The sequence below is a fragment of the Neopsephotus bourkii genome, unplaced genomic scaffold (genome assembly GCF_033783945.1).
Source record: "Neopsephotus bourkii isolate Nb327-2 ecotype Australia unplaced genomic scaffold, CSIRO-AGI_Nbou_v1 NB_144, whole genome shotgun sequence".
In the NCBI taxonomy this organism is placed as follows: Eukaryota; Metazoa; Chordata; class Aves; order Psittaciformes; family Psittacidae; genus Neopsephotus; species Neopsephotus bourkii.
Genome location: NW_026900661.1, coordinates 1,101,861 through 1,128,720, shown reverse-complemented (window position 1 = coordinate 1,128,720; position 26,860 = coordinate 1,101,861). Strand labels below are relative to the sequence as shown.

General features: G+C 39.0%; 1 protein-coding gene across 17 annotated transcripts in view; it reads right to left on the bottom strand.

Moving 5' to 3' along the window:
- Nucleotides 1-26,860, bottom strand: part of ABLIM2 (actin binding LIM protein family member 2) — a 137,334-nt gene that overhangs the window by 6,731 nt on the left and 103,743 nt on the right. For 7 of the 17 annotated variants that reach the window (XM_061369539.1, XM_061369576.1, XM_061369566.1 and 4 more), the window contains 8 exons: nucleotides 25,397-25,498; nucleotides 24,005-24,058; nucleotides 20,003-20,055; nucleotides 19,274-19,409; nucleotides 11,557-11,615; nucleotides 9,542-9,596; nucleotides 8,130-8,194; nucleotides 7,823-7,903 (listed from right to left, as the gene is read on the bottom strand). In XM_061369539.1, the coding sequence (XP_061225523.1) occupies nucleotides 7,823-7,903; nucleotides 8,130-8,194; nucleotides 9,542-9,596; nucleotides 11,557-11,615; nucleotides 19,274-19,409; nucleotides 20,003-20,055; nucleotides 24,005-24,058; nucleotides 25,397-25,498 (605 nt within the window). The remainder of the gene's footprint in view (nucleotides 1-7,822; nucleotides 7,904-8,129; nucleotides 8,195-9,541; nucleotides 9,597-11,556; nucleotides 11,616-19,273; nucleotides 19,410-20,002; nucleotides 20,056-24,004; nucleotides 24,059-25,396; nucleotides 25,499-26,860) is intronic. The other 10 variants (XM_061369617.1, XM_061369647.1, XM_061369665.1 and 7 more) reach the window with 5 other exon arrangements.

Genomic DNA, 26,860 nt, shown 5'->3' with positions numbered 1-26,860 from the left:
TTGCTGCAGTGTTATCTCAGAAAGAAGTGATGCTTTTCAATGTAAATTAATGAAGCTTGCCTCTATTTCTCTGTGACCTGCTAAAAAGCCAGTAATCATTCTAAATAGAGTTATAATGTTTATTTATTTCAATGAGATTTCCTTGAGTATAATTGTGCTTTGAATGAAATTTAGAGATGTTAAAAACTAACACTTAGGAATATGGCATTAGTGTGAATAAGTCACAAGAGGGAAAATTGTAATTAACTCACAGCCATGCTGCAGTAAACTGTGACTAGGTCATCCTGCACAAGCATGTTTATTCCGGGTCAGTAATTGGATGGGAGTCCTCATGTGAAAACCTGCTGATGTAGGAAATTCAGCTGATACCATACTTCCTCATGAGTCAATACTGAACCACTGAACCATCACAGTAGATGGCAGGAGGTGATGAGTTGAAGAAAAGACAAATCGAAATCCTAATTCCTAGAGGTCATTTAAAACCTCAGGTTTGTTCCTGTTTTGCTCTTTGTTACTCTATGTTCACAGGAAATAACAGTTGAATATTCCATTGCCTTTATCTGAATCCATAGTGAATCTTCCAGCTAGTCTCTCTCTGAAGCACCACTGTGCACTCTGTTTCATAAACTGTAATTCTGAATAGTTGTCCACTTTCATTCATTTTTGTTCAGAGTACTTGTAACACTTTTGATCTCTGATCTACCCTTTCCAGAATCTTCAAAACACAAAATACTCAAACTAAATCGGGATTTACTGGGACAGGTTTATTCGCAGGTAAGCAAGCATTCATGTAAATAACCAAATCTTAGCTCTTCAGGGTAATACAGAGGCTTTGCCAGTGGGACAGTCTTTTCATGTATTAAGATTTAGGATGTCAGAGGTACCTCAACATTTGGAACAATGATAGCCTCTTCCCTTCTCCAGTTTTAGTCCTCTCCCCTTGCCCTCTCTTCCCTCCTCCTGTGTCTCCCAAAATTAGCCCAAATACTACTTTTGGATGCCCCCTCATAATTCCCTGGAAGATTTTCTCTTCTATCTATTGCATTTTGAATACTCAAGGTTTGCACTCTCCACCCTTTTCTGTTGCACTGCTGGAGTGCAGCAGGTTTTTCAGAGATTTCTTCTAAGCCCACTGCATGGCTAATTACAAAGGTGTAGTTAACCATGTGTCATGTTTTCCAGGAGAGTATTGAATGATGTGCTCATCCGTGGAGTAATTAAGGCTCACACTTAATAAATATTTCAAACTATTAAGTAATTATGTGATAGGGGAGGGAAAGTTAAAAACTGGCATGAGTTGCCATCTAATGAACTTCAAAAGGTATCAAAAGATAACTAGAGCAGCTCCACTGACTAGAGAATGAACCAGGAGGTGCTGCAGTTTTGGTCCTGCTAGATCAGGGCACTCACAACACAGAACAGTTGGAGCACTTGTGCAACTAAGCCCTGGCAGGAGGTATAGATCCCCTTCTCTCCTCTGCTTCCACATAGCAATGTGGGTCCCCAAAAGGCTCCCAGGAAAAGTAAAATAGTAAAATCACAGAATGGTTTGGGTTGGAAAGGACCTTAAGATCATGCAGTTCCATCCCCCCTGCCATGGGCAGGGATGCCTCACACTAGACCATGTTGCCCAAGGCTCTGTCCAACCTGGCCTTGAACACTGCCAGCATTAAACTTCCCCTGTTTAAGTTTTAAATGTAGAGTAACAGAAGCAGAAGGAAAGGAGTCTGAAACCCTTTCCAGTGCTGATGTCACCCCAGACATCTATACAGGGCTCCTGGATTTGTGGCTATATCTCATTTAGTATTTTAGGGTATCATAAAACTTCACAGAGTACATTTCACTAAGCACTCCTATCATGTGGTACTGAAAATCCAATGTCTTGTGAAATCACACGGCACAAACAAAATACTCTGTTAGTAGCATTGTACAGGCAACATTTTCCCCAACTGAGTCATTCATAAATATGCAAGAAACTGATAAGATACAAGTATTTCTCTAAGGGGTATCAATATATTACCTACACAGTGGTACAAGCAGAACATCCCTGAGAACAACCTGTGCCATCAGTCTGCCATTCAAACAAATGAGCCTTTTCAGACTGACATGTAATCACCTTCAGTGGACTGCTGATAAAAATGTTAAATAGTTAAGAAAAGAATTCATAAATAAAAATATGAATCCTAATGAATTATGAGAATATTAGAAGATTTTAAGTTTCAAAATTTTCATTAGATTGAGGCACAAAATACCTTATTCTTAAAGCAGATCCTCCAGTTTCCCTTAGTTTGGGCCCTAGTGCATCTGTAATATAAATGCTCCACATCTAATCTGCTTCCACAGCATTTCCACTCTTGTAGGGATTAACTTTCATACATATCACATCATTTATAATGCATATTTTCATTTGATAACGGCTCCTTTCATAAGGGCTTTGAAAACTGGTAGAGACATCCACCACTGATCATAATATAAGCACATGCCTAGAATAAGAAACACCACACAAATGTTTTTCAAGTCAAACAGTATGAAGGTCCACCAAAGTCAGTGGCCTGCACTCCTTCACTCCAGGTTACGAGCTTCGTCATGAAGAGAGCCCATTACCTCAAATCAAGCCCCAAACTACACTTCTCTGTGTTAAAACACAGAGCATGCCAGTTGTTCCCCACCTGAGCTCTGGAGGAGGTGGGACACACAACATTACTTGTATGAATGACACCTAGGAGATGGGGCTGTTATAAATTCACACTCAGTTACTGGAAAACAGTCCTAAAAAGTTTGCAGCCCAAGTGGCTGGGACCCAGGGTGGCTGTTGAATAAAAACTAGTGGAAAAAATGTCATCCCTCAAACAAATCCAGACAAGCAGTTTCAGTAGGAAAAGCATGTTTGAATTAATGTGAGTGCTCTGTTCAAACAAGACCGCACCCATGTTTAAATCTCTCATTTCTGTTTACAAGAGAACAAGGTGGCAGATGAAGGTTTGCTACTTAACATTCCAGAATACTTTTTTCCTTAGCGATTGTTTCAATGTATCCTTGCTAAACAAAGGATGAACAGGCTCAAACAAAAGTGGAATAATTTACTTTCCGCTGCATTTGGTAGGCATGAATGAATAATGCTTTTAGCTCTCTGACATTCAAAAGAAAAAGGCTGAAGAAACAAAGATACATTAAGATAAGAAAACAAAAAATGAAAACACTAAAGGATGGTCTCCAAATGGAAGACTCTGACTATGCTGGCTTTCAAAACTACCAGCCTGTGACCACAAAAGAAATCTTATACTCTGGGATAAAAACAATTTCAGGAGGGGAAAGAAAACAAAATCTATGCAGCTGGGCATGAACCATCAATCTGGATGTGCAAGCACTGAGCCATATTGCTGAGACTGAGCAACAGGCAAGAATACCCAAACTAAGACAAAAGTATCAAGTGCTTGCTTTTAGGAGCTGAAGGCCTAAATCATAAAAGGTAGTCAAGTATTTAAAAGAGTTATCAAGATTTTCAAAGGTGTCCATACGCTCAGCTTCCTTAAGGAAAACAAAACAAAACCAAACCAAAACAACAGGCCACATAGAACATCAGGAAACCAGCAGGTAAGAAATGTGTTGATGTGTACCATACAACAGGGTCCTGGAAACTGAGGGCTTAAGTTGTCCAAAACAGGGAAGTTTGCTCCAGGGATCTTTAAGCCTCTGCACGATAAAATGATCCTTTTGACAAAATGTTCCAAGATTATGGTCTTTTTCAAATGCAACAAGAGCACCAAGTAATCCTATTTTGTAATTATGTTAAGGCTTTTTCTTCACAGAATATACCAACCTAAGCAAATTAGGGATTTACGGAGGTCTTCAAAGCAGGACCAACTTCAAAATTAGACCAAGTTCCTCAAGGCCTTGTCCAGCTGAGTTTTGTATGCCTTCGGGGATGAAGAATCTACTGTCTCTTGGGCAACCTGTTCCAGTGCACTTCTCTGCCAATAAGGAACTTTTCCCTCGTATCTAACTGTAATTTCCTCTCCTGCAACTTGTGACTGTTGTCTCTTGGCCTTCCAGTGCCTAATTCTGAGAAGGCTATAACCCCTATATTACAAAGGTGGGCTGCTGACTTACGTTCAGCTCTATCAGGACCATCAGATACTTTTCAGCAGAGCTGTTCCCCACCTTGTGCTGATGAATGGCATTATTCTGCCACCAGTGCAGGAATCTTCATCTGACTCTGCTGAACTTCATGAAGTCCCTGTCAAGCCATTCCTCCACTCTTGGCCAGGTCCCTCTGAACAGAGACTCTGCTCACCTGAGCATCAACTGCTGTTTCCCCAGGTTTGTGTCATCTGCAGATGCAGTGAGGGTGTAATGCCTCTTCTTCACCCAGACTGTATAATCTAAACTCCTTTGTTGTTCTGCAACATTATCTGAATTAACTTGTTCTTCACCATTTCCCATGAAAATAGCTCATGGGAATTCTGTTCCACTTAGCAGCATTAGAATAACGTTAGAATAAACAGCACTATGCTAGACAGAAACTTCTAAAAATGTTCCTGTGCCAAATCTTTATCTAGTGTAAATTCCTTGCATTTCTAATCAGCTTTAATACTAAATTAAGATCTAGGCTACTTACTCAATATCCAGAGCACCAGTAACGCATTTAAAAATCACCACATCATTTATTGCAACTAGTTCTCAATGCTACATGTATTAATTCACCTCTGGCATAAACATCTCCTGGGGGAGCATGAGGAACTGGGTACTTCTACCCCACTGCTGAGTTAGAATAAGCAAACAAAAACATGTTTCCACGTTTGGATATATGTGCTTTTGAAGAAAGAATTCCTACTATTTGAATGTATTTATTACCAGTTGAGCCTTCCTAATCTCTAGATACCTCTTGGGCTTAGAAAAATACGCATTTTTACAAGAAAATATTTTTATAATCCTTAAAATAAATTTCTTACACAACAAGCATAATCTAAAAAATACTCACAATGGAAGCAAAGTCAGGAAAACACTACCACCCATTACACCCCACCCTCCTGCAGTCCTTGACCATTAGCCAAGGCCTTCATTGCAGCCTCCCTTAATTTGACCCGAAGAGCTAATACCATTTACTTGAGTTCACTTTTCATGACAGGAACACTCAATATAGGAGAGTTCCCTTGGAAATGGGAATCAGAGACAAACAACAGCGCCTTTTCCATGACATCTGTGCTGGATCATTTGAAGTTCACAACAAATTCTGTTGCAGAAACAGGAGCCTGCTTCAAGTCAACTTGCAAGAGCTAAATAAATCAAACTTACACAGATTTAGTTGCCTTATTGCTATTAAGTAGACCAGGGAATCAGAAACATCACATGTGAGTTATTCTAATCATACTGGACACTGTAAAACTGCTTTCAGGTTTGATAGTTGGTACAAAACATGACAGTTCTAGGTCTCTTTTCACTGACTCCACCTGTACTCTGCCCACAGGCATCACACTCAGGAGCTTGTTCTGATTTGAAACAGTAGGAGCAAAATTGAACAGAATAAAGCTGGAATATTCAAACACAGGGTTTTTTTTTTTTATTTTGTTTTAATTTTCTAGACAAATCACTCTACAGTCCGGATATTGGCTTAGCAGTGCTATCACTTTTACCATTTCTGTAGTCACAATCCAGCCCTTTCGCAAGTGACACGGTTGTGCAAGATGGAAACAGATCAGCCGGCAAGTCAGTCTGCTCAGAGAGAGCACTTGCCTCCTAGAGATCCGTGAGCACCAAGTCATACTCTCCAGTGCATGTGACAGGAGCCCTACAAAAAGTAATATCCAAACCTAGTACCTGTTTCCTGTATTCCCAGCGTTGCCTTAAAAGCTTAAAGACAGGAAGATATGCCAGGTAGGTCCCTCTACTAACGGATGGGGTGTGTGTGTTTTTAATCCTGGTATGTTCCTATGTAAAACTGTAAACCCATGTCGTCATGGGCTCCCTGAGTCCTGGGTCTTGCCCAAGCCTGAAATCTGATGAATGCACAAGTCAGCAACTAAGTTACAATCTTTTTCTTCTTCTGCCACAAGAGAAAATAATGATAAACTGCTTTTCTATGCAAAGCTACTTATTTCCAGCAATTCTGTAACGCAGAAGGAAGGGACAAGGAGGAGGTAAGAAGCCAGCAGGGAAGAAGCCAGGAGGGAAGAGAACAGTTTGTGCCTGTCACTCAGCTCTGCATATGGTTCGAATGTGTAGATGAGCTGCTGCCTGTGTTTTTTCCAGTAGCTATAATCCTATTAAAACACTGATAATTTAGTTGTTTAAAAAACTACCAATCCCTAATAAATGTAGGATCATCTACAAAGGAGTCCTTCCTGCAGACACACATGTTTAACATAGTGCAGCGATCAGTGGGATCAGTGTGGTCCCCTTATCGCTTCTCTGGTGCAGGTTTGAAGCAGATCTTGTTTATTGTTCTTTATTTGCAAACCTCTGAGAGATCTTTGAAGTGGTTGGGCTTCTTGAGCCATCAGGTACCTGGTGAGATGCAGCCTGAGCATCTCTGGTGTTAAGCAAACAGTGATCCCAGCTGAGGACAGTGGATGAGTTACAGATCATGGCAGCCAGGACAGGCACAATCCATCCAAAGCAAACTATACGCTGCCTTAAAAAAGCAATTTGGAGCTGTATTTTTGACTCAGACCAGTCTGATGTGTTTAAACAAAAATTCTGTCCTTTAGCACACACACACACGCACAAATATATGTAAAAAGGATCCTTTACAGAATGAGTCCAGATGAGTATTCCTCCCACTCCCTGCTCCTTTTTCTGGACTCATGGCTTTTATTATTGCTATTATGACTTGCTATACCCCAGGCTTAAAACAGCACACGTTTCAGGCCATTTTTTACTCTCAATCAAATCAATACCACTTGCTGGGTAATCAAGCAACAAGCACACTGAAGTGTTTAAGAACATAACACCTTTTCCAAAATATGCTACATGTATAAAAAATTGGTAAATTATCCTTTTAAAATTAGGAACTTTCTACTACTTCATAGTTTTTCTTTTTTTTTTTTTTTTCTTCAGGTTAAAGGTTCTTTGTTCTTTTCCTGTCACATTATCAAGTTAAAAATATAATGTTTATTTAAATATACATCTTCCCGAAAGTCCAGTAGTGTTAGCACACAATTTTCACTGAACTATCTCTTCTTCTTGATAGTAATTCACACAAAGATATGTTAGTTTAACAATTTAGGTGAGTCTTTATTCAGTCCTGTCATTACTCAGTCAAAAAAAATCAACCTCATGAATTTTGCCTGAACATCAACTTCAGGATTTGGCCTTTGGAAATTAATCTTTCTTTATGATAAATCGTAATGGCATTTTTTCAGCTTATGCTGCAACTCTTTGAGAGAGGGGGATGCTATAGCAAATCTGTGGATCACACACCCAAAGGACAGACTGAATGGAGAGTGGACCAGAAACATAGGTGCATATAATTGCAAGATGAATGGAGGTTTTTTTGTAATGCTCATGTTATTTCAGGATGATGATTTTATAGGAATTAAAACCCCGTTTTCACCCATCCCGTTCCAACTTTCAATATCTTGTACAATCATCTAAAACTAATGGAATCTTTGTAAAACTATCTGATCAGGCATTCATCAAGTTTTTCGCTGTTCTTTTTTGGTTAAATTGACTACATACTAATGTTTTTAAATAAAATATAATATATAATGTTATTCTTCTCTTCTCTCTTCTTTCATTGCTATTACTTGGGCACAGGAGTACCTAAGATGGCAAACAGACAGGACGAAGACTCTCAAAGCCATCAAGCAAGTATCGTTCCTACCTCCAGCCTGGTCCTGTCCACGTCCTTAGGCAATTTCACACGAACTCGGTTTGTTACAATAAGAGTTTCATAAGGATAAATCTGTTAAAAAGACAACAGCATATGAACTCCAGCCATATCCAATTCTGATGTGTGGAAATGACAGTGGGGGGAACTTACTAATTTAAATGGTACATTTCTGCATCCCGATTTGACAAGTATTTCACTGAGACAAAATTAATAAAATAAAATAAAATAAAATAAAATAAAATAAAATAAAATAAAATAAAATAAAATAAAATAAAATAAAACAAGGAACACATGTAACCTTGCTAGGAAGTGCTGAATCTGATTGTTCTTCCAGTGGTGGAAAAGCCCTTCTTACCTTGTATTCTGCAAGAGAATGAGAACAGGTTCATAGTTTAGAATTTAAAAGCTTCTTTTGAAGTCACTGCAATGAATATTTAGGTACATCAGCAATTTGCTATACTAACACATTTCTCCCTTTTCAATAGTTGTTGGATAATGGCATGCCTAGTAAGCATTTGACCCCCATGCTCTGAATGCCTACTGCTGAAGTAATAGTCCTTGTCTTTGAAATCAAAGGCTCATTACAGAAAATCCATCTCCCCATGCTATTGAGTTACACAGTACGTCTGGCAAAATTGGGAATTTCTATTTACAGGAGACTTTTGTGGAGTGTTAAGTCAATCTGTCACCCAAAAGTCCTGCCCTTATTGCTCTTTAATGAAAATAGTTAAAAGATTTGCATTATTAAAGACATGCCAGTTTGAGAACGTATATGAAAACCATTGAGTAAATAAAATATTCCAAGATGCCAATGTACTGCCCTTTGGCTGATTTCACTTTTCTTCATGATAGTGAAGAAAAGATGATTTGGGGGTGTGGGGACAATGACACCTGGGTCTAACCTAGTACAAGAGTATTCTAATAAGACCAGTATATGACTATATATGACATGACTACCGCAAGGTCATCTATTTACAACGATGATTAAATGCAATAATGATAGCAAATATTTTCATAGACATCTTTATGGTCTGAAATGAAATCAGAGATAAGTCTATTTTAAAAAATCTGTATCTCTAACTATTCAAACATAGAGACAAAGAATCGTGTCAACACAAAGGCATAAAGAGAAGAATTAGAGTAAGATTTCTAAAATGAGATTAAGTGTCTTGGAAGCAAAATCCTACTCTTCCCCATTAGCAGATAAATGTTCCTAAATTGCCCAGCTCTATTGAAAATTCCAACCCAAGTTTCATATTAAGTGCACAGTCCATTTAAACTGTAACAAAGAAATGAATGCAAATGAATTCTGCTTTTTGGATTCTGTACATTGTAACCACACTGTAGCACAAACAGGAAGCAGAGTGGACATATTTTTTTGAATTAGATATGTCTTGAAGAGGGGAACGATTGTGTGAGAACTCCTCTTTGATACAAGACCACCATCACAAAGGCCGTCACCATATATTGAGGGTACTGGCATGGTTGAGGATTCAGCATGGTTACACCACTTGATGGCGCAAAACTTCAGTCAGGCATTTACGTTTGGTTAGCTAAAAGGAAGATTCTCTGTGATAAACATGGTATTGAGCTGGGTCTCTGTCTTGTCATTATTACAATCTCAGAATAGAATTCTTCATGGCAATATGTTAAAAAGCATCCTCAAAGGAAGAAAACAGTAAGTGAAGTGGAAATGATGTTTCAATGTACCTTTCGTGCCCCAGCTTGCCTCCTGGTCCGTTTCGTATTGGCCCATATTTTCAGGCTGAAAGAGAAAGAAAGAAGCAGTGTAGCAGCAAAACACACAAAACCACTCTGCACATTGTTTAAAGGAAAGAAAACCAGCTGGTACCACACAATCAAAATATTGACCCTTGTGAAAGAGAAAGAATCAAGTCTCATTCAAACTCTACTTAATTGTTCCCGTAAGTTAAGACTGAAATTGTCATATGCCTTTCCCTGTGATTGCAGATGTCTTGCTGCCATCATCACAAACCAATTACGCTGCACTGAGGCTTGTCTCATTCTTCAGTCTGCCTCACACTGCTGATGCCACTAAGACCAGGGAGATCTGCATGTATGTACTACAGCTTTGAGTGACCCACTGCCTTTTTTCTTGCTGGCTAATGCTATGGTGAAAAACACTATAGGAGAGCAGAAAAGCACTATTATATGATTTTTTTCCCCTGAGTGTCATTTTTGCCTATTAGGATATCACCAGTGTGCACAGCTATGCTCACAATAACCTGCAAGGCTCCTTACTGTTTGGTTTTGGTTTATTTTGTTATGCAGCATTGGGCTGGCTGATTTAAAAATGACAAACCACAAAAACTGGCATGAACCTGCAATCCAAACAGAGGACATCCATTCTGAGAAAAATGTTGGCCTCAAGGATTTGACCATGATAAACCTTTTCACCTTTCCTAGTTTTCGCTGTGAGGTTGGATGCTTAGGCGGGGCAAATGCTGCCATCTGCTGCCTTCATATTATATTGCATGGCATCAGACAACAATTATGGCCAACTTCACTAGTGATGGAGTTTACTTTGGCCTCATCTGTGAGAACCCTCCTGATGGTTTCGGTGCCTACCAAGTGCTGTGGCTGGGTGCAAGTCGGTCCCTCACTCACTTCATGTTACTGGGAGCTGTTATGCTGAAAAGTCAGTAAAACACTCTTCATTCAGGTCAGGTTTACCTAGACCCTTCTAAATTCCTAAATCACATTTGATCAAGTTGCAGTGCTATCGGTTCCTTAAGAGAGGAATTTAAGCAATCAGGTATTGAAGCAATGAAGGAACAATTAGCCTTGTAATATTCACTCAAAGGGATGGACATTTCAGCAGCTACTGAAAACTACACTTAGCTGCTCTCTGACAGTTGCTTTTTCATAGCTCCTTCCAGTGACCTGCAGTTTGACTCTTACAACTGGGGAACTTTAATCCTGCTCATGTACTTTTACAGCTTTCAATTCTTCTTTTAGAGAAAGGAGGGAATTTGAACGAGGTCCTGTTGATGCCATTTAGACACAAATCAATCTTCAAAATGTAAGTGCACAAGCATCTATATACAGACAGCTTATCACTATTAACCATATTGGGTTTGTACTTAAATATATATGCCATGAACCGAGAACCCACAATGCCAGACTCCACAGAGACTGCAGTGTCAAAGATGCCTTTTTCCTAAAGACATACAAAAACTATAAAAAAGGATTAGAAAAAGAATGCCTAGTCTGATTGGATCATAATTTTGGTATATATTTTGCCTTCTAGATTGCTGTCTGCTATTTTCTTTATACTGCTCTCTCAGTGCCTTAAAATATGACAACTCTGTGTATATACATATATACACACACACATGCATATCAGAAGGTTTAAGAAATGCAAGTGGGCTGCTCCACCTTTGCTCTAAGATAATTTCTTGCCTAATTATAGGCCTAGCCCTTTCTATCATTAATTCAAGCTATACTGTGATCTATTAATATGTGCAGCCTCTATGTTTTGGACCTCTGTTTTGGGAGGAAAATCAAGATTCCTAATGCTCATGATGGACACAATTAAAAGGAGGAGCCTCAGTCTGTCCTACCCTTGCAGACAGACAAGGGTATGAATCTGTCAGACAGGGCTGCAGCCAAAACACCTTTGAAGTGTAGATTTCCAACTAGTTACTAGGCTGCCTACTTATGATACACTACTGCCTGAAGAATGCATTTAAATGTATACCTACCTGATGCAAGCCATTCTTTCCATAGCCAGGTAGAGAAGCAGATTTAGCATATGGAAATCCTGTAAAAGAAAACACACAACTATGTTTTTTGCAAGTGTTTTACAGCGTACTAAGCCACTGAATTGAAGAAAACGTCCAGAAACAGCAATTACAAGATCAAAAAGTATGTTCTATTAACAGGGTGAGACATTACTGAGTAACGCTCATCTTTTCTCCATATTTAATGAACATGAACATGTGTGACAATGTCTATAAATAACAGCATGCCAGGGTGCACTCATCTTACTGGGCAGGACATGAAGAGAGGTGTGGGACTCATTTTATGGAAGCCTTATGTAGCTATGCGATGCAAAGAAGATTTGAGAGCTTGTGTAATCTCTGCCCTCTAATTTGGTATTAAAACATAACTTGAAAATAGGATTAAAGGTGCCATCATTTTAGAGTTACATCACTTTTGATCATGATACACGTGGTCTGGTTTTGTTTCTTAAAAAAGAAGGGTTGGTATCCTAGCACTTTAAAAAATCCACAAAATTATTTCATTTTTGTTTTCTTTAAAACTTATTCTACTGCTTCAACTAGGAAAAGGCACACATGAAGATATGACAATGGATAAAGTGAATCAGTGAGAGTACAAACACTCTAGAGAATGCAAGTTTTAAGATAGACAAGATTGACAGTGGTGTTACCATGAACAAACTGGATGGAATATGGTGATGAAACTGTGTGCAGTCACTATGAAACAACGGAAGAGCCTTACTTTTAATACTGAGAATCTAATATGAGATTTTGGAAATATCTTTAGTCAGTGAAAGGACAAAAGTCTTTCATATTGGCTTTTGGCTAATAAAAATAATGCTGTATGCAAGCCAAATTAGTTTAAATTAAACAGAAGATGAACAAACACGTGTGTGATAAAGATTCTTGATTCCAGGAGAGGATATTTTGATAAACTGATGCAAAGAGTTACAGACATCAGCTCAAAGAATTGAATGCACAACACTTCTTTCTGTCAAAAGTGTTACCAATCTGTGTCCAAAGGGGAATGCAGGAAAGGAATCCAGACCCCACTGGATTAATACATAGCCTAAGGAAGATCATTAGGCATAAGCATACAGAAAGAAAAAACAAAAGATGGATCAGGAAAGAGCTCACAATGTGCTGAGATAAAGTAAGAACTGCCAGAAGTCAAGCTAACTTAAGCACTGAAAACGATATTAAAACAAACAGCAAAAGGTTTTCCAGCTATCCAAATAAAAAGAGAACAAGGGAAGAAGAAATGGGATTACTGGGAGTTACACTATGTCAGCACACAGCAGAGGTGAAAGGTAACCTAGGTACAGCTCCAACACTGAAAGAGTATTTCACCTTTGTTGTAAGGAGCAAAAGGTAGAGTACTGAGTAGGAAGGGGGGGAATCTAATGGAGGAAGGATACACCAATGAATCATGGTTGTGATGGAAATATAATTCAAAGCACTTAATTGTACTTAAACAGAGAGCGATAAGCTCACATTGAATTGTAAATCCAAAACCTGTCACCAGTGGAGAACTGCAACTACAGTTTTTATATTTAAAAAGGGAAAAAAGGTAATAAGGAGCTAACAGTTTGCTCCCAACAGAAAACTTAAGTAAAGACTAAATAAAAACATTGAAGTAAACAGAAAATCAATTATACTCACATAGTTTTTAATTGGTGTGACATAAGTTAAAGGGACATTGACAGACTTTGTGGCAGCTTTCTTTAAGAGAAATAACTTCTGCACATCACACATTTTATCAGATCTGATGTCATTACAGTTTTTGGTATTTGACTGCACATGGAATTAAACACAAATCTGGAGAATATGGAGTTTATCAGAGGAATTTTAGGGTCAGTAAGGAAATAATGAAATTAAAAGAAATGGGTAGTGAGAACTCAGCAGAGCTGACAGAGAAGTGTCAGCACGGACTGGTGTTGTGTTAAAATCACCTCCAGTTTTAACTAATAACTGGGACACCAAAAATAGTAATGGGCTAATAAACTTTCCTGTTTATACAGAGTTACAAAGCACTGAGGCAGGAGGAAGATTGTGATATCATAAAGAACTGGGATAACCTTGAATATTAATGCATAGAAATGGGTATGATTTAATAAATCACAGGAAAAGTCATGCACTTGGGGACTAATAAATACCCCAGACTTTTACAGTTTAAGCTGAGAGCTCATAATTTGGAAATGATGGTGAAGGATACAAGCTTAGATATCACAAGATGACTCACAAGCTCGATCACAAGATGACCTTGAGTTGCTAATACAAGTGTTTAAAAAAAAGGCAAAAGTTTGAAATATCTGTCCTGAGACATCACAGATATGGAAAAGACAGTATTTTCAGACAGTGACAGTTGATCCTGGAAGAATCCTTGTGCTGTTCTTGTTCATCTGTGTTCAAGTGGGCCAAATCAAGTCCACTAGGTCACTGGCCTATTGGATAACTAGGGCAATGAAAGCTCATCACAGGAAAGGAGATTTGATAAATTTTACTTATTTAAGCTACTAAAATGAAAATGGTCTATAAAAGCAAGTGTTTCTTTAGATACGTAATCAATCACCACCCTCACAGGGGGTTTCCACATCTGATACAGGGACATAGGGGTGACTACTGAAATAGATAGATCACTTGGCTATTCCAATCTGGAAACTAAGAAACTTATCATTGCCTGTTATTTGAATGGCACTGACACCAGAGGGAAAAGAGTATAACAGTGTGAGGTAAAATAAATGTATGCAGAACAGAATCCCTGCTTCTGCCTGGAAGAAGATGCTGGTGTTGAACACCAGTGCAGAGTTCAATTTCTTGGCTTCTTGCCTACAGAGAAAATGGGTGAGACAGTTTTGTTCTAAAATACACCAAGGTAAAGCCCAGTTTGAAACCAAACGGGGCTCACTCCAGCAGGTTGCAGCTGAGGAGCTGCCTCCAGGCTGCCAGAGCTGAACCACTGCTGCAGGCACAGGAGACCTCGTGTGGCCGGCTGGAAGAAATCCAAGAGGCAAATAAAGCTGAAATAGCCCAAAACAAGCTGGCAAGACCCACCGACTCCAGTGAGAACTGTGTTTCACTTAGCTTCTGTTTCCCATGAACTTCGTTACAAAGCTAAACACTTTTTATTTTGCTGCTTTTTTTTTTTTTTTTAATATAAAGGAAAAATGCAATCCGAGGAGCCAACAACCACATACTGCTCATTATCGCATCTAACCATTACAGTAAATTTTCTGGAGTAACTAGCCAAGATAAAACAATCTTGCTCTCTAATTAGGCACTATCTGAACATCAGCAACTCTCTGCATGAATATGGCTCCTACTTTTCCCAGTATGATATTGACTTTAATCTGGATATTCTGAGGTTGCCTCTCAGCACATCAGGGACACAGAACATCATGGGTTATACACCCTGCCAGCTGTCTGCTTTCCTAAATTTGCAACACTTAAAATAATGAATTATGGTAAATGTTTGATAATTAAACATCTACATATACAGAAACAAAACACATTTACACAGGCAGATGTAAGGAGATGCAAGCTCCACTGTAGGTGCCTGCTAATTATATAAGCTTTGTACTAATGTGCTTTGTTGTTAGATGTATTCTTCAGGGCACACAGCTAATTTAATGTGGCCAAATATGCTCCAGAGTAGAATAAGCCTTCTCTGGTTTACTCAGAGGTTGGGCAGATGAATACAGGGTTGTTTGTACACAGGGTTGTTTGCACAGTATGCTTGGACACATCACCAGAGACTCACAGTCTGATGCCTGTTACCCTCTACTTTGCCTGTAACCACTTGGCACCCAAACTATACCCCCAAAAGTTTATTTTCTCTGATACTCACTAACTATGCCACGGAGATGGGGCTGAATGTCAGTTATCCACCATAACTGCAAAAGGCAGACAAGCTACTACTCCATCACGGCTTGACTTCGCGAACAAAGATTTGGGAAGGGCATTTACCCACGCTTACTACAAGCGCGCTGATGACTAAGAAGGCCAATGTGGGATAGGCAAATCCGGCTACAAAAAACACAGCAGAAGGTCTCCCTGGGTGGAACAGGTGGGACACGATTCTTCCTGCGTTGTCTTTTCTCCTTGAGACTAGTTCTTCGTGAGTACTCAAAGGAGTCAGCGGCATTATGTATGGTGTGCCTCCAAGTCTCCCGATTGGAGGCCAAGGTGGACCACTGATGGTAGTCAATATGGCCAAGGCTAAGGTATTGTTTCAGGGAGTCCTTGTATCTCTTCTTTGGGGCACCTCTCTTGCGGCTACCAGTGGCAAGTTCACCGTAAAACACGATCTTGGGGAGGCGGTGATCCTTCATTCTAGAGACGCGCCGTGCCCAGCGCAGCTGCAATTTCAGCAACGTGGCCTCGATGCTGGTGACCCCTGCCTGTTTGAGGACAGTGACATTAGACACATAGTCAGTCCAATGGATGTTTAGAATTGTACGGAGGCAGCGCTGATGAAAGCATTCCAGGAGTCGCAGGTGATGACGGTAGATGACCCATGATTCAGACCCATATAAAAGAGTAGACAATACAATGGCTCTGTAGACACTGATCTTTGTACTTTTCTTCAGGTGTTTATTACACCAGACTCTTTTATAGAGTTTTCCAAAGGCTCTATATGCCTTTGCTATTCTGTTGTCTATCTCTTTGTCGATCGTGGCATCCGAGGAAGTGATGCTTCCCAGATAGCTGAACTGCTGAACTGTCTTAAGGTCTGACTCGCCGATGGTAATATGGGGATGGCGATGATCTTCTTGGGGTGCAGGTTGGTAGAGGACTACTGTCTTATTCAAGCTGACTTCCAGCCCAAAAACCTCAGCTGCCTCCACAAAGCAAGATGTTAAACGCTGCAGAGCTGCTTCTGTGTGGGCAACAAGGGCGGCATCATCAGCAAAGAGCAGTTCACGGACAAGATGGTTTAAGGTCTTAGTGTGGGCCTTCAGTCGCCTTAGATTGAATAGGCTACCATCGGTACGATATCGAATATAAATGCCGTCTTGTTCGTCGAGGTCTGCTGTAGCCCTTTGGAGCATCATGCTAAAGAAGATTGTGAATAAGGTCGGTGCGAGAACGCAACCTTGTTTCACACCATTGGTTATTGGGAAAGGCTCAGAGAGTGCATCACCATACCTGACTTGGCCTTGCTGATCCTCATGTAACAGAATAATCATTTTCAGGAACTTGGGGGGACAACCTAATCGTTCTAAGATCAGCCACAAGCCTTTCCTGCTCACAGTGTCAAAAGCTTTGGTGAGGTCAACGAAAGTTACGTATAACCCCTTATTCTGTTCTCTACACTTTTCTTGCAATTGTCTGAGAACAAATACCATGTCTGTGGTACTTCTATTAGCCCTGAAACCACACTGACTTTCAGGTAGAAGTTCTTCTGCGATGGCAGGTACTAGTCTGTTCAATAGTATTCTTGCAAGAATTTTACTAGCAATGGAGAGCAGAGTTATACCACGGTAGTTTGAGCAGTCTGACTTGGCACCTTTTTTCTTATACAGAGTGACGATGATTGCGTCACGAAAGTCTGACGGTATTTTGCCTTGTTCCCAACAGCACACAACTAGCTCATGAAATTTAGCGTGGAGTGCTTGGCCTCCATGCTTCCATATTTCAGGTGGGACTCCGTCAACCCCAGCTGCCTTGCCAGTTTTCACCTGCTGTATGGCCTTAAGAGTCTCTCCCATGGTAGGGGCTAAATCCAATTCATTTTTCACTGGATGTTGCAGAATGTGCTGGATTCCTTCGCCTTGGACTACACGATTTGCACTAAAGAGGGTTTGAAAATGTTCAGACCAACGATTCAGGATGGAGATTTTATCTGTAAGAAGCGTTTGGCCATATCCACCATAACTGCAAAAGGCAAACGAGCTACTACTATTCCATGGCCAACAGGGCACGTGACAGACTACAAATATTCAGAACTAAATAGGAAACACTGAGTAAAGAAGAGATCACATAGGATGTCCATGAGTATTAAGACAGGTGGCTGAACAAAATTATAAAGGAAAAGAAAAAAATAGGAAATGCAAATAACAGGAAGATAAAACTTCTTTAACTTCATTTCTGTGTTACTGCTCTTTGGTCAACATGGTCAATTTTCAGGAGGGATAGAGAAATGCTGGCAAAAAGCAATGAAAAATGAATGATACAACTTATATGGCATCAACACAGAGGTAATATTGACACTGACAGAGGTGTGAACCACTTTTTGCATTTCTAGTTTTTATAGGTCCACATTCCCAAGATAATAATAGTAATAAGAAAAAAAAAAAAACCCACCATAAAAGAAATGCTAGTATAGAAGAGTGACATTGACACTGTACGCTACTCCTGTGTAACACAGTTCTTGGTCGCTACATACATCTCCCTACTTAAAATCTGTGTACAAGGACTGTTGTAGAAGGTATTAGATCAATAGAACTATAGAAAATAGGACTACAGAAAAGTATTAGATCAACTCCAGGAAGCTCCCAAACACACCCAACATGTGTATTACAATTAAAGGTTTAGATGTCCAGATGTTAGGTGTGTGAGGGGGTCAGACTTGGTTTCACCTGCACAGGGAACCCTACAATACACCTTGTGCACATGCATGTGACGTCTGGTGAGGCCTAAGGAACCAAATCCCTTCAAGTTAGCCAGCAAGATGGATGATCCGAAATAACTTTTTATCTTGTTACAGCCTTGCGACAGACTTTGTACCATCTGTTTTTCCTGTTCCTTTCATGGCTAAGCCATAATTTCCTTAATATAAGCTGATGGAGCCAGCTATCACATTACCAAAATGCCCACAAGACTGACATCCCACTTCTGCTGCCAGACATGCCTTGCATTGGATGCATTCTTTTGGAAAATTGCTTCCCCAACTTGTCTACCTCAGATGACCTGCTACAGCCACATGGTGCAACGGAGGAAGCAGGGAGAGGAATGGCCCAGATATCTGCTAAAATTCATTTAATATTTTTTTTTGTTGTTTACCTAATCTAAAAGTAAAATTCAGACCCGATTCTGATGATCTTTTCCTTCACCTCCTGACTTGCTGAAAAGTGGAGTGAGAAATGTGTAGACCACACTTTTGGTACTGACAGCTAGCCACGGGTGTATTGTCTTCAGACCAGTATTTAGTAACAAAATTATCCCAGTATTCCACCTGGGATTTCAGTGAACTTACAGGTATAACTGTGAGCAATGATAATACCTATTCTAAGTTAACCTTTGGAGCAAAGTGCTCTTTATGCTTATCACGATACAGAAGAAATGGTTCTACTGATATTCAAAATTCATGATTTGTGTCAAGAGTTACTGGGACAAGCCAACAATCTACCATCTTGTCTACTGAAAATAGCACATAATAAATACTTTTATGCATTAATGAGGGGCAGGTTTTTGTGGTAAAGAATGTCTGCTCTTCACAGAGACAATACAGCATTTGTACAAACAGTGCTGCCTCCTTCACTAATTTGAAACTATAAACAGGCTTACTACTGAAATCTGAAAGCACTTAGTACTTACAAGCCACAGCAAAACAAATTGACAAAGAGGTGTAATTATGATAGAGATATGAAACATGAAGCCAACAGGAGAGCTGTGTGGACTAGGCTGTAGCTGGGCCACCTTCTCTTGCCACATTCCTACTTGACAGTGCTGGCAGGCCAGGGGATGCAGTACTCACTGGAGTAACCGGCAGTCTCCTGTGCCCTCGGGAAGTTTTCTCTGTCGGCAGCCAGAGACAGGGACCGCGTGTCTGAATCCGGGGAGTTAGTTCTGGTGTCCATATCCCCCTTCAGAATAAGCCAACTGGTCTTCAGCTGGAAAGAGGAGAAGCCTGTTTAACATCTGAATGAAGCTCTCCTACCTCACCTGCCTAGAAATTGGTGAACTGACAGCATGCTTATGTTCAGTGAAACTTGTAGCATCCTTTATCAAATTGTCAAAATTGACTGTATCATGACTTAGACGTCACAGTTACCAGAAACATTTAACTTTAAGCTAGGCTGAGGGTAGCTGCTCTGTTAATTAAGATGCTCACTGTGCCCCACTTTTGAAGATGCAGTCATTTTCTTGTAACTAGTCTGCTGTTAATATTTTTCTTCTATGCTAAAATGCAACCTAAGTAAAAGTCCACAAGCTTAACTGAATCACCAAAGTATATACTGAGTGAAAATCCATGAGTTTATTGCTCTTAATCTCAATATCCCTTCTCTCTTTACTGCAGAATGTAGATTCTAAACCCTCTGGGTGCGAGATTAAGCTTTTCTTTATTTCCTTGGAAAGACCTAAAGCAGTAATGATTATTTCAGTTATGTGAAATAAAACCTCTACATATGAATATGTTTTAAAAAACACTTGCTTAAAGAAAGATAAATAAACTACTTCCTTTTGTTTTTTTTCTCATCAATACCTTTTTACTGTCCTGATCCATGCTTCCATCCTCCCCTTCTGATCTTCTTGCTGCTGGAAGATTAATTTAATTTTAAAAATTAGAACATATTGCATCTTTTTTTTTTTTTTCTTTTCTGTTTTGGCTGTTCCAAGAGTTAAAAATAACAACAATGAAAAGAAAAAAAAAACGGGAAAAAAAATTTCCTGGCCAGACAACTTGATGTGTAGAGCTATAATTTCATAGAACTATTTAAATTGTCTTGAAGTTATTATACTAATACTCATCTTTCAGGTATGCACTGAATTCAGACAATCTATTCCTGCTGGATTCAAGCCTACCTTTTTAGGAAGAAACTACTTTGAAGGAATGGTTGGTGGTAAAAAAGCCTACAACATAACTTAGGGACAGATTTATATAGTCACTGCTCACAGCGCAGTCATTCCCCTGTTCTCCTGTGTTACCATGACCATGAACGTACGTACGGTTACATACATATTTTGTGGTCTGCACACCTGGGTCTCCTATGGAGGACAGGCAGTGATGGCAAATTGGAACAAATTTGGTATTACTTCTTTATGAAATCAGCAAGAGAGAGTGTGTCAGGCTCTAGAATTCACAGTTCTTTGACCAACCTCTTTTCTGACTATATTGCTCTCTTAAAGAGTCTTTCAACAACAACAACAAAATATTGCCGATATTTTACTGTTGGTTTGTTCTCTTGTAACTTTCCATCTTGCTGAGAAGAAATTTAGCTGAAAACCTAAAAGCTACTCATTAGATAGTTCTGAACAATCAAATGTGGTTTTCATTGCCTTTTATGTCCCAGAGTATTCCAAACACCTAGTTACACCTCAGAAACTTGCAGAAAGGCTTTGTGCCAAATTTCACATCACTTCAGATAAATTCACAAATTCTGGGTCCTACTTGCCTTTATATCACTTAATATTGTTTTGGGGAGAGTTTTAATAGTACACAAATGGAGTAATGCAGTGATCTAGCATTAATTTTAAGCCATGAGAACTCATCATAACAAGGGATTGTCTGCAATGCCTGAATAAAAGTGCAGCACAAGAGCCCCATGCAATGATATGTAGTCAGAAAACATATATTACTAATAGAAATAGTATGATAATAATAAAGGCTCAGATTAGATTCTTGGAGACAAAGGTGGGAAGATTAAACTGCACCATCAGAAGCGCTGCAACACAAGCAGCAAGTTGGGAACAAATCTGCCCCCTCTGTTTCCCCCACTAGCATGTTAGGAGAGGATCTGTCCTTTATCTAAATAACACGGGCAAAAGGCATTTCAGTGCTGTTCAGTTTCATTTTCTGGTGTCGTCACACAGATCACATCCAGACATTAACTGGTTTTGCTGAAGAGGTGATACTTAACAAAAATGACAAACTGCAGTAAGGAAAAAGACCTGGGGGTTAGAGGAGAAAATCCGCAACTGTGGGTTTGGATTTTTTTTTCTTTTCCCCCTCAATTTAATGTAGCAAAACAAAGCTGGGTCATAAAATAAAAGTTAAATTATGAACAAATTCAAGGTTTTCACAGTTAGTTAACAGCATCCTGACAAGAGCGTTTTTTTCCAAGATGGCAAACTGCTTCTCCAGGAAATAAATAGAAAGAAGTATCCATATATGACAGGTGAAAAATAAAGTCCCTACATTGCAAGAAGTACTTAAATCTGGTTCACTGATGTTTTGGGAGGCTCCCGCACTCTTCACTTTCCGACCTTGGGTTTCAGCCTGATCGCTCTTATACCCCAATTTTTCCACCACCTTTTTTCATTCTGGAATTAGGTGCTTACAATAGAAACACAGAAGGTGTAGATACAGCAAATCTATTGGACACTGCTGCAACTGAAACCTTTAAAGCCAAATGTTCTGGAAGAGCTCCTTGCACTTTTTCTGTAAAGAACATTTTTGTCCTTGTTTGTTCAAAGTTGCTCTCTTCAATGAAGGAATGCTCTCTGGCTCCTTTTCTGCATGCGTTAGTTCAGTGTCCCATTAGCTTGAGGAGCTGAATCATCAGCTGCTCACGTGTTCATGCTTTAGCCAGGACGACTTCCAGAACAAAAGGTAAGTTTTATTTATTGGTTTTATTTTTAATTTCTTTTTTATTGGAAGGAAAGTTCACAGATTTCTGTTTGTTTAAGTCAGAGTAAATTATGGTCTGCTCTTCAGCAGAAAACAGAGTGTGCATTTTCAATGTAACCTTTCAGAGCATCTATAATCTATAAATAAAGTTTAAAACATATATCCTTGTTAGCTTACAGAAATTGCTGACTTGATAATTTAATTCTCAGCTCACTCCAGTGATTATAAGGAACAACTCCATCCAGCAGTGCAAAACTGACATAATCCAGACTTCGACTGCTTATCTGATGGATGGAAAATTGAAATAAAAGTGCCTGGCCTGGAAGAAAAAAATGCTACCACTTAGAATCCTCTTTTCAAACCAAAAAGTCTATAAAATTAAATGATACAGCCGGGATACAGGACATTGGATCCATGTTGTCAGCCTGTGTAAATCAGTGAAGCTATGCTGATTTACACCAGATGATTGTAACTTTGCATTTGCTCATGATCTTTCCAAATACCACTACAAAATGCAATTTTTCCCCTTGTCAGTAGCTTTTTTTTTTGCTCAGCCTGAAGCTGCCTCAAGTGATTTGCGTATCTAAAGATGGAATTAGAGAGCTTGGGTAGACTGTAAGGTCGAAAGATTACATTAATTCATGCACTAAACCAAACAGATCCTATCTTTTTGCCTGAGAGGTAACAGTAGTTTGTCCAAGATTAGGACACCATGAGCACAAAATGTCTATCAAAGACCGAACACCTAAAGTGCCCTAAAACGCTAGCAAGTCTTGCTTTGCTCAAAACCATACCCAGAAAAACCACAAAGGCTATCTAAATCTTGATGATCTGCATGTGCAGTTACTTCAGCATGAAGTTCCAGTTATAGTGAACATGTACAGGCTGACTCACTCAGTTGGGAGACACTAGCTGACAATTTTCCTTCTTCTATTGCTGTATCAGAGCCAAACTAGAACTTCATCCAAACCAGAAATAACTGTTGTTTTCCATAAAAGATAGCATAAAGATGATAACTACCTGAAAGCATAATTTTTAAAACTTCTGCACTTTTCAGGCACCTTTAATGCAGCAGAATCCCTACATATTTGTTTCCAAAGACTAATGGTGGAATTCATTTTGGGAAAATGAATTTCCTATTACTAATCCTGTACCACAAAGCAAGATCTTTGTCAAACATCACTGAGAACATAGTAGGCAGGCACTGACGGCAACACAGTGATGCTCATTAGTGAAATATTAATAGAAGAACACAGACTTTATATTTCTGTTTTTCATATTTACTAGGGTCTTAAGTCAGACTCTCAGTGGCAGAAAACATCATGTATTTCTTTGTGTTGTTTAGAAACTCAGACAGCAGCCTTGTTGCCCAGTCTACCAAAGGTTTTCCAATCACATCTTGCTGATACTACCATCTACTTAATTTGTTCCTAACTTCCATGGTGGGACTACATTTGTTCTTGGTGTTTTACAGCTTAAAGAACTTGCAGATGAAAAGTGGATATTTCATATACACCAATTATCAATGACCATTTATTTCCTCAGCAATGTAGAAGTCAGAATTATTTAAAAAACTTAGGTACCCCAAGGCATGGTCTGAAAACAGGAGAGCAACCTTCAACATTTACATGTTTTGTAGCATTCCATAAATGAGAAACCTGCTTTGAAACTAGTATAAGCTCTGAATTACCAAGACAAATGAAAATATCATTATCCCAGTTTTAGAGAACTTACTGAGTCCTTGGACAACATATACAAAATGCTATTTAATTTTCTCATTACTTTTCTTCCTTTTCTACTTGAGATTTTAGGGACATAATGAAATGCAAAGACTACACCAAACAAACTTGGAAGTCAATATGCATTTCTTTACAAAGGCATGCAGATAAAGCTGCAACAGAGAAGAGCAGACTGTACCATGCTGCTTGTAGATAGGAGGTTTCCTATAGATGTTATCTTTTACGCCAGTGTCTAAGGAAGAGGAAAGAGAAAGGAAAGAATAAAAGAGTAAGAAAGCAATTCAGACAATGTTCTTTGCCTCCTCTCAACAACACTAAAAAGTACAAACACTTCACCAAAGACTTCAGCATTCATTCAGTGGTTTGTCATTCACTGGTTATTACATGAGAACGAACCTTTATCCGTCATCTTTATATATATTTAAAACATTGTCTATAACATCTATGCAGCATAATCCCTCCTAATTTTCTCAAAGTGCTTCAAGACACCCTGAATGGTGTCAATTTGTTGGAATACATTGTCTATAACATCTATGCAGCATAATCCCTCCTAATTTTCTCAAAGTGCTTCAAGACACCCTGAATGGTGTCAATTTGCTGGAATACCAATGTCTATTTCATAGACAACAAAAGCAAACTGGCTACACTTGCCGCTACTTAAAATAAAACTCATGCGCAGGTACAACAGACTAGTATTATAGCCATGCTTGAAAAAGGAATTTCTCCATTAATTATTAAAACTGTACACATTCAGATATAGATGTTTATATTTGAAATGCTCAATATTCTTACAGAAAATCCTACAGTTTGCGTATATTTTTTATTGTGTAGCTAACTCAGCCTTCCAGGAAATTTTTAAAGCCCCCAGAGCCACAGTCCGTGGTTCTCACATCATGTTGTACAGACATCAGATTTACTTAGTATTACAGACCTGAGCTGGTACAATTGTTCATTATGGTTTCTTTACAGAAACGTTAGCCCCTTAAGCTAAAAATGAATAAGCTATTCCACTGAGCAGGTAGATCTTCTTAGCAGTCAAAAAGCTAAACAGTGCGGACATAAATTTAATGCGCTTTTTGACCAAATGTGAACGTGAAAACAGTATAGTACGTATGCAAAGACACAGCCACAGTGAGCCTCCTGGAGTTTTAAAGTCTTCCAGCTATTTTCAGTCGATGTTAATATAACTCTAATTCATAAAGTAGATGGATAAGAAAAAAAAAACAACAAACCCAAAACCAAAAACCCTTTTAGCTTTCTCTCCTGCACAGAAATTCAGCAGACCTATGCAGCCATGGCACTATAAATAATTGTACCTTTGTAGGCTTAATAACACTTGGCACTGTGTGCCTCCTCTAACACCTACATTTTTAACATCCACAAACACACAGCCCTCTAACTTTATTTCTGAGATGAAGTTTAACAGGTAACAGATTTGCACTTATCAGACATTTTCTTCTCTTGAAGTTCGAATTCACAGATTAATGAAAAAAAAAAAAAGTATTACATTCAGAAGAGAATAAACAAGTGTCATCAATCGAAGATCAAAAGCTAAGCAGTGCATGCCTACCTGGGATATGGAAATGCCTAGGAGCCTGCTGATAGACAGAAGGTGAAGATTTGCTGTCTGAGTACATGGATAAGCTTGGAGTGCTCCGACCACTTTCACTGCCTCCAAGGGGAAGAGCAAAGAAAGCAGATAAAAGAAAAAATGGAAAGCAAAGTAGAGTATTTCAAGCATAAAAGCTTGTTCAGAATGACTTGTTAATCCAACAGTTTCAAATATGATTTTTGTGAAGCCCATTATTTTTCAGAACAGTGTATTGGCTTAGTCTTCAAGCATCTCACCAATAATGAATATCTGAAAGATAGTATCAGATTAAACTGCCCCACTTTGAAACTAAAACTTCTTTTTTAACAGCACTTCAATGAAGAAAATAGAAAGGTAAAAACATTCACAGCCTTGCAATGTGTTTTGCATAGCCTTAACTGAATAATCTATCAATCATGTTTTTCAAATGATTAATGCTATGGCTCATGGCCTCCCCTGACACAGTAATGAAATCATTCAGTGATGTTTATCTCAGGGCAGGACCAGACTAAAAAACAGATGTTCCAGTAAAGTCAAATAGTCCTGCATATACCAGTGATAAAAACAGATGTTGAAAATTGGTTCTTAATTACAAACTTTTTCCCACAGGTAACATGCCACAGCTCTATTTATGCAAACAAGGTTGGATTATCAAGTCATAGATCTATAATGCCATAGTCACTTCACCAAATTTCAAGATATACAAAGGATTGATGTGTATTCATTTTTACACTTGTTTTGTCAAAGGCTCATTAGGTGCCACGTATTTTTTCCTAGCTTATTTCCTCGAAGCACACTCTATGGCATTATAGTGCTGCTTGGCAAACAAAAAAGTAAAGCTCTACTTTTTTGGGACTTGTAAAATCCTATTAGTTTACAGCACTGTTAAGCAGCTGGAAGCCAAACATGACATTTATTCTGACATAAAATGGTTGTTAATTCACTGTTATTGTTTTAGTGTGGATGGAGCACAAATTTAATGGCTAGTAACGATGTAATTATAGCAAGTTTTTTTGGGGGTAAAGAACGTGCAGCAGCTCAGGGATACTAGATCTGTAACTGCGTTCTGACTTCAGGGAAGGGGAGTTTTATAACTATAAAACTATTGGATTACCATAACTCTCTAGTCCATGCCCATGGAGGTGGTATCTGCCTGTGTTGACAAACAGTGGGTGCATGGTCAGCAAAGCCAGCCTTGACGTGCACCTCTGAAGTCAGCTGGGTAGTGCCACTGCATCCAGCAGGAGCATAAACAAGCCATATGAGGTCAGAAAAGTGTGCTGTGTATCTCATGATGATACACTAACTAATATCTTCTAAATTGCGTGCCTGTTATTTTCACAGTTGGTGAAAAATTAAAACTCAAAAACTTTTTAGCTGTTACCATTGTGTAGTCAGTAACAGTGATTTCTCATTGAAAAGTGTAATCTGAGCAGTCGAGAA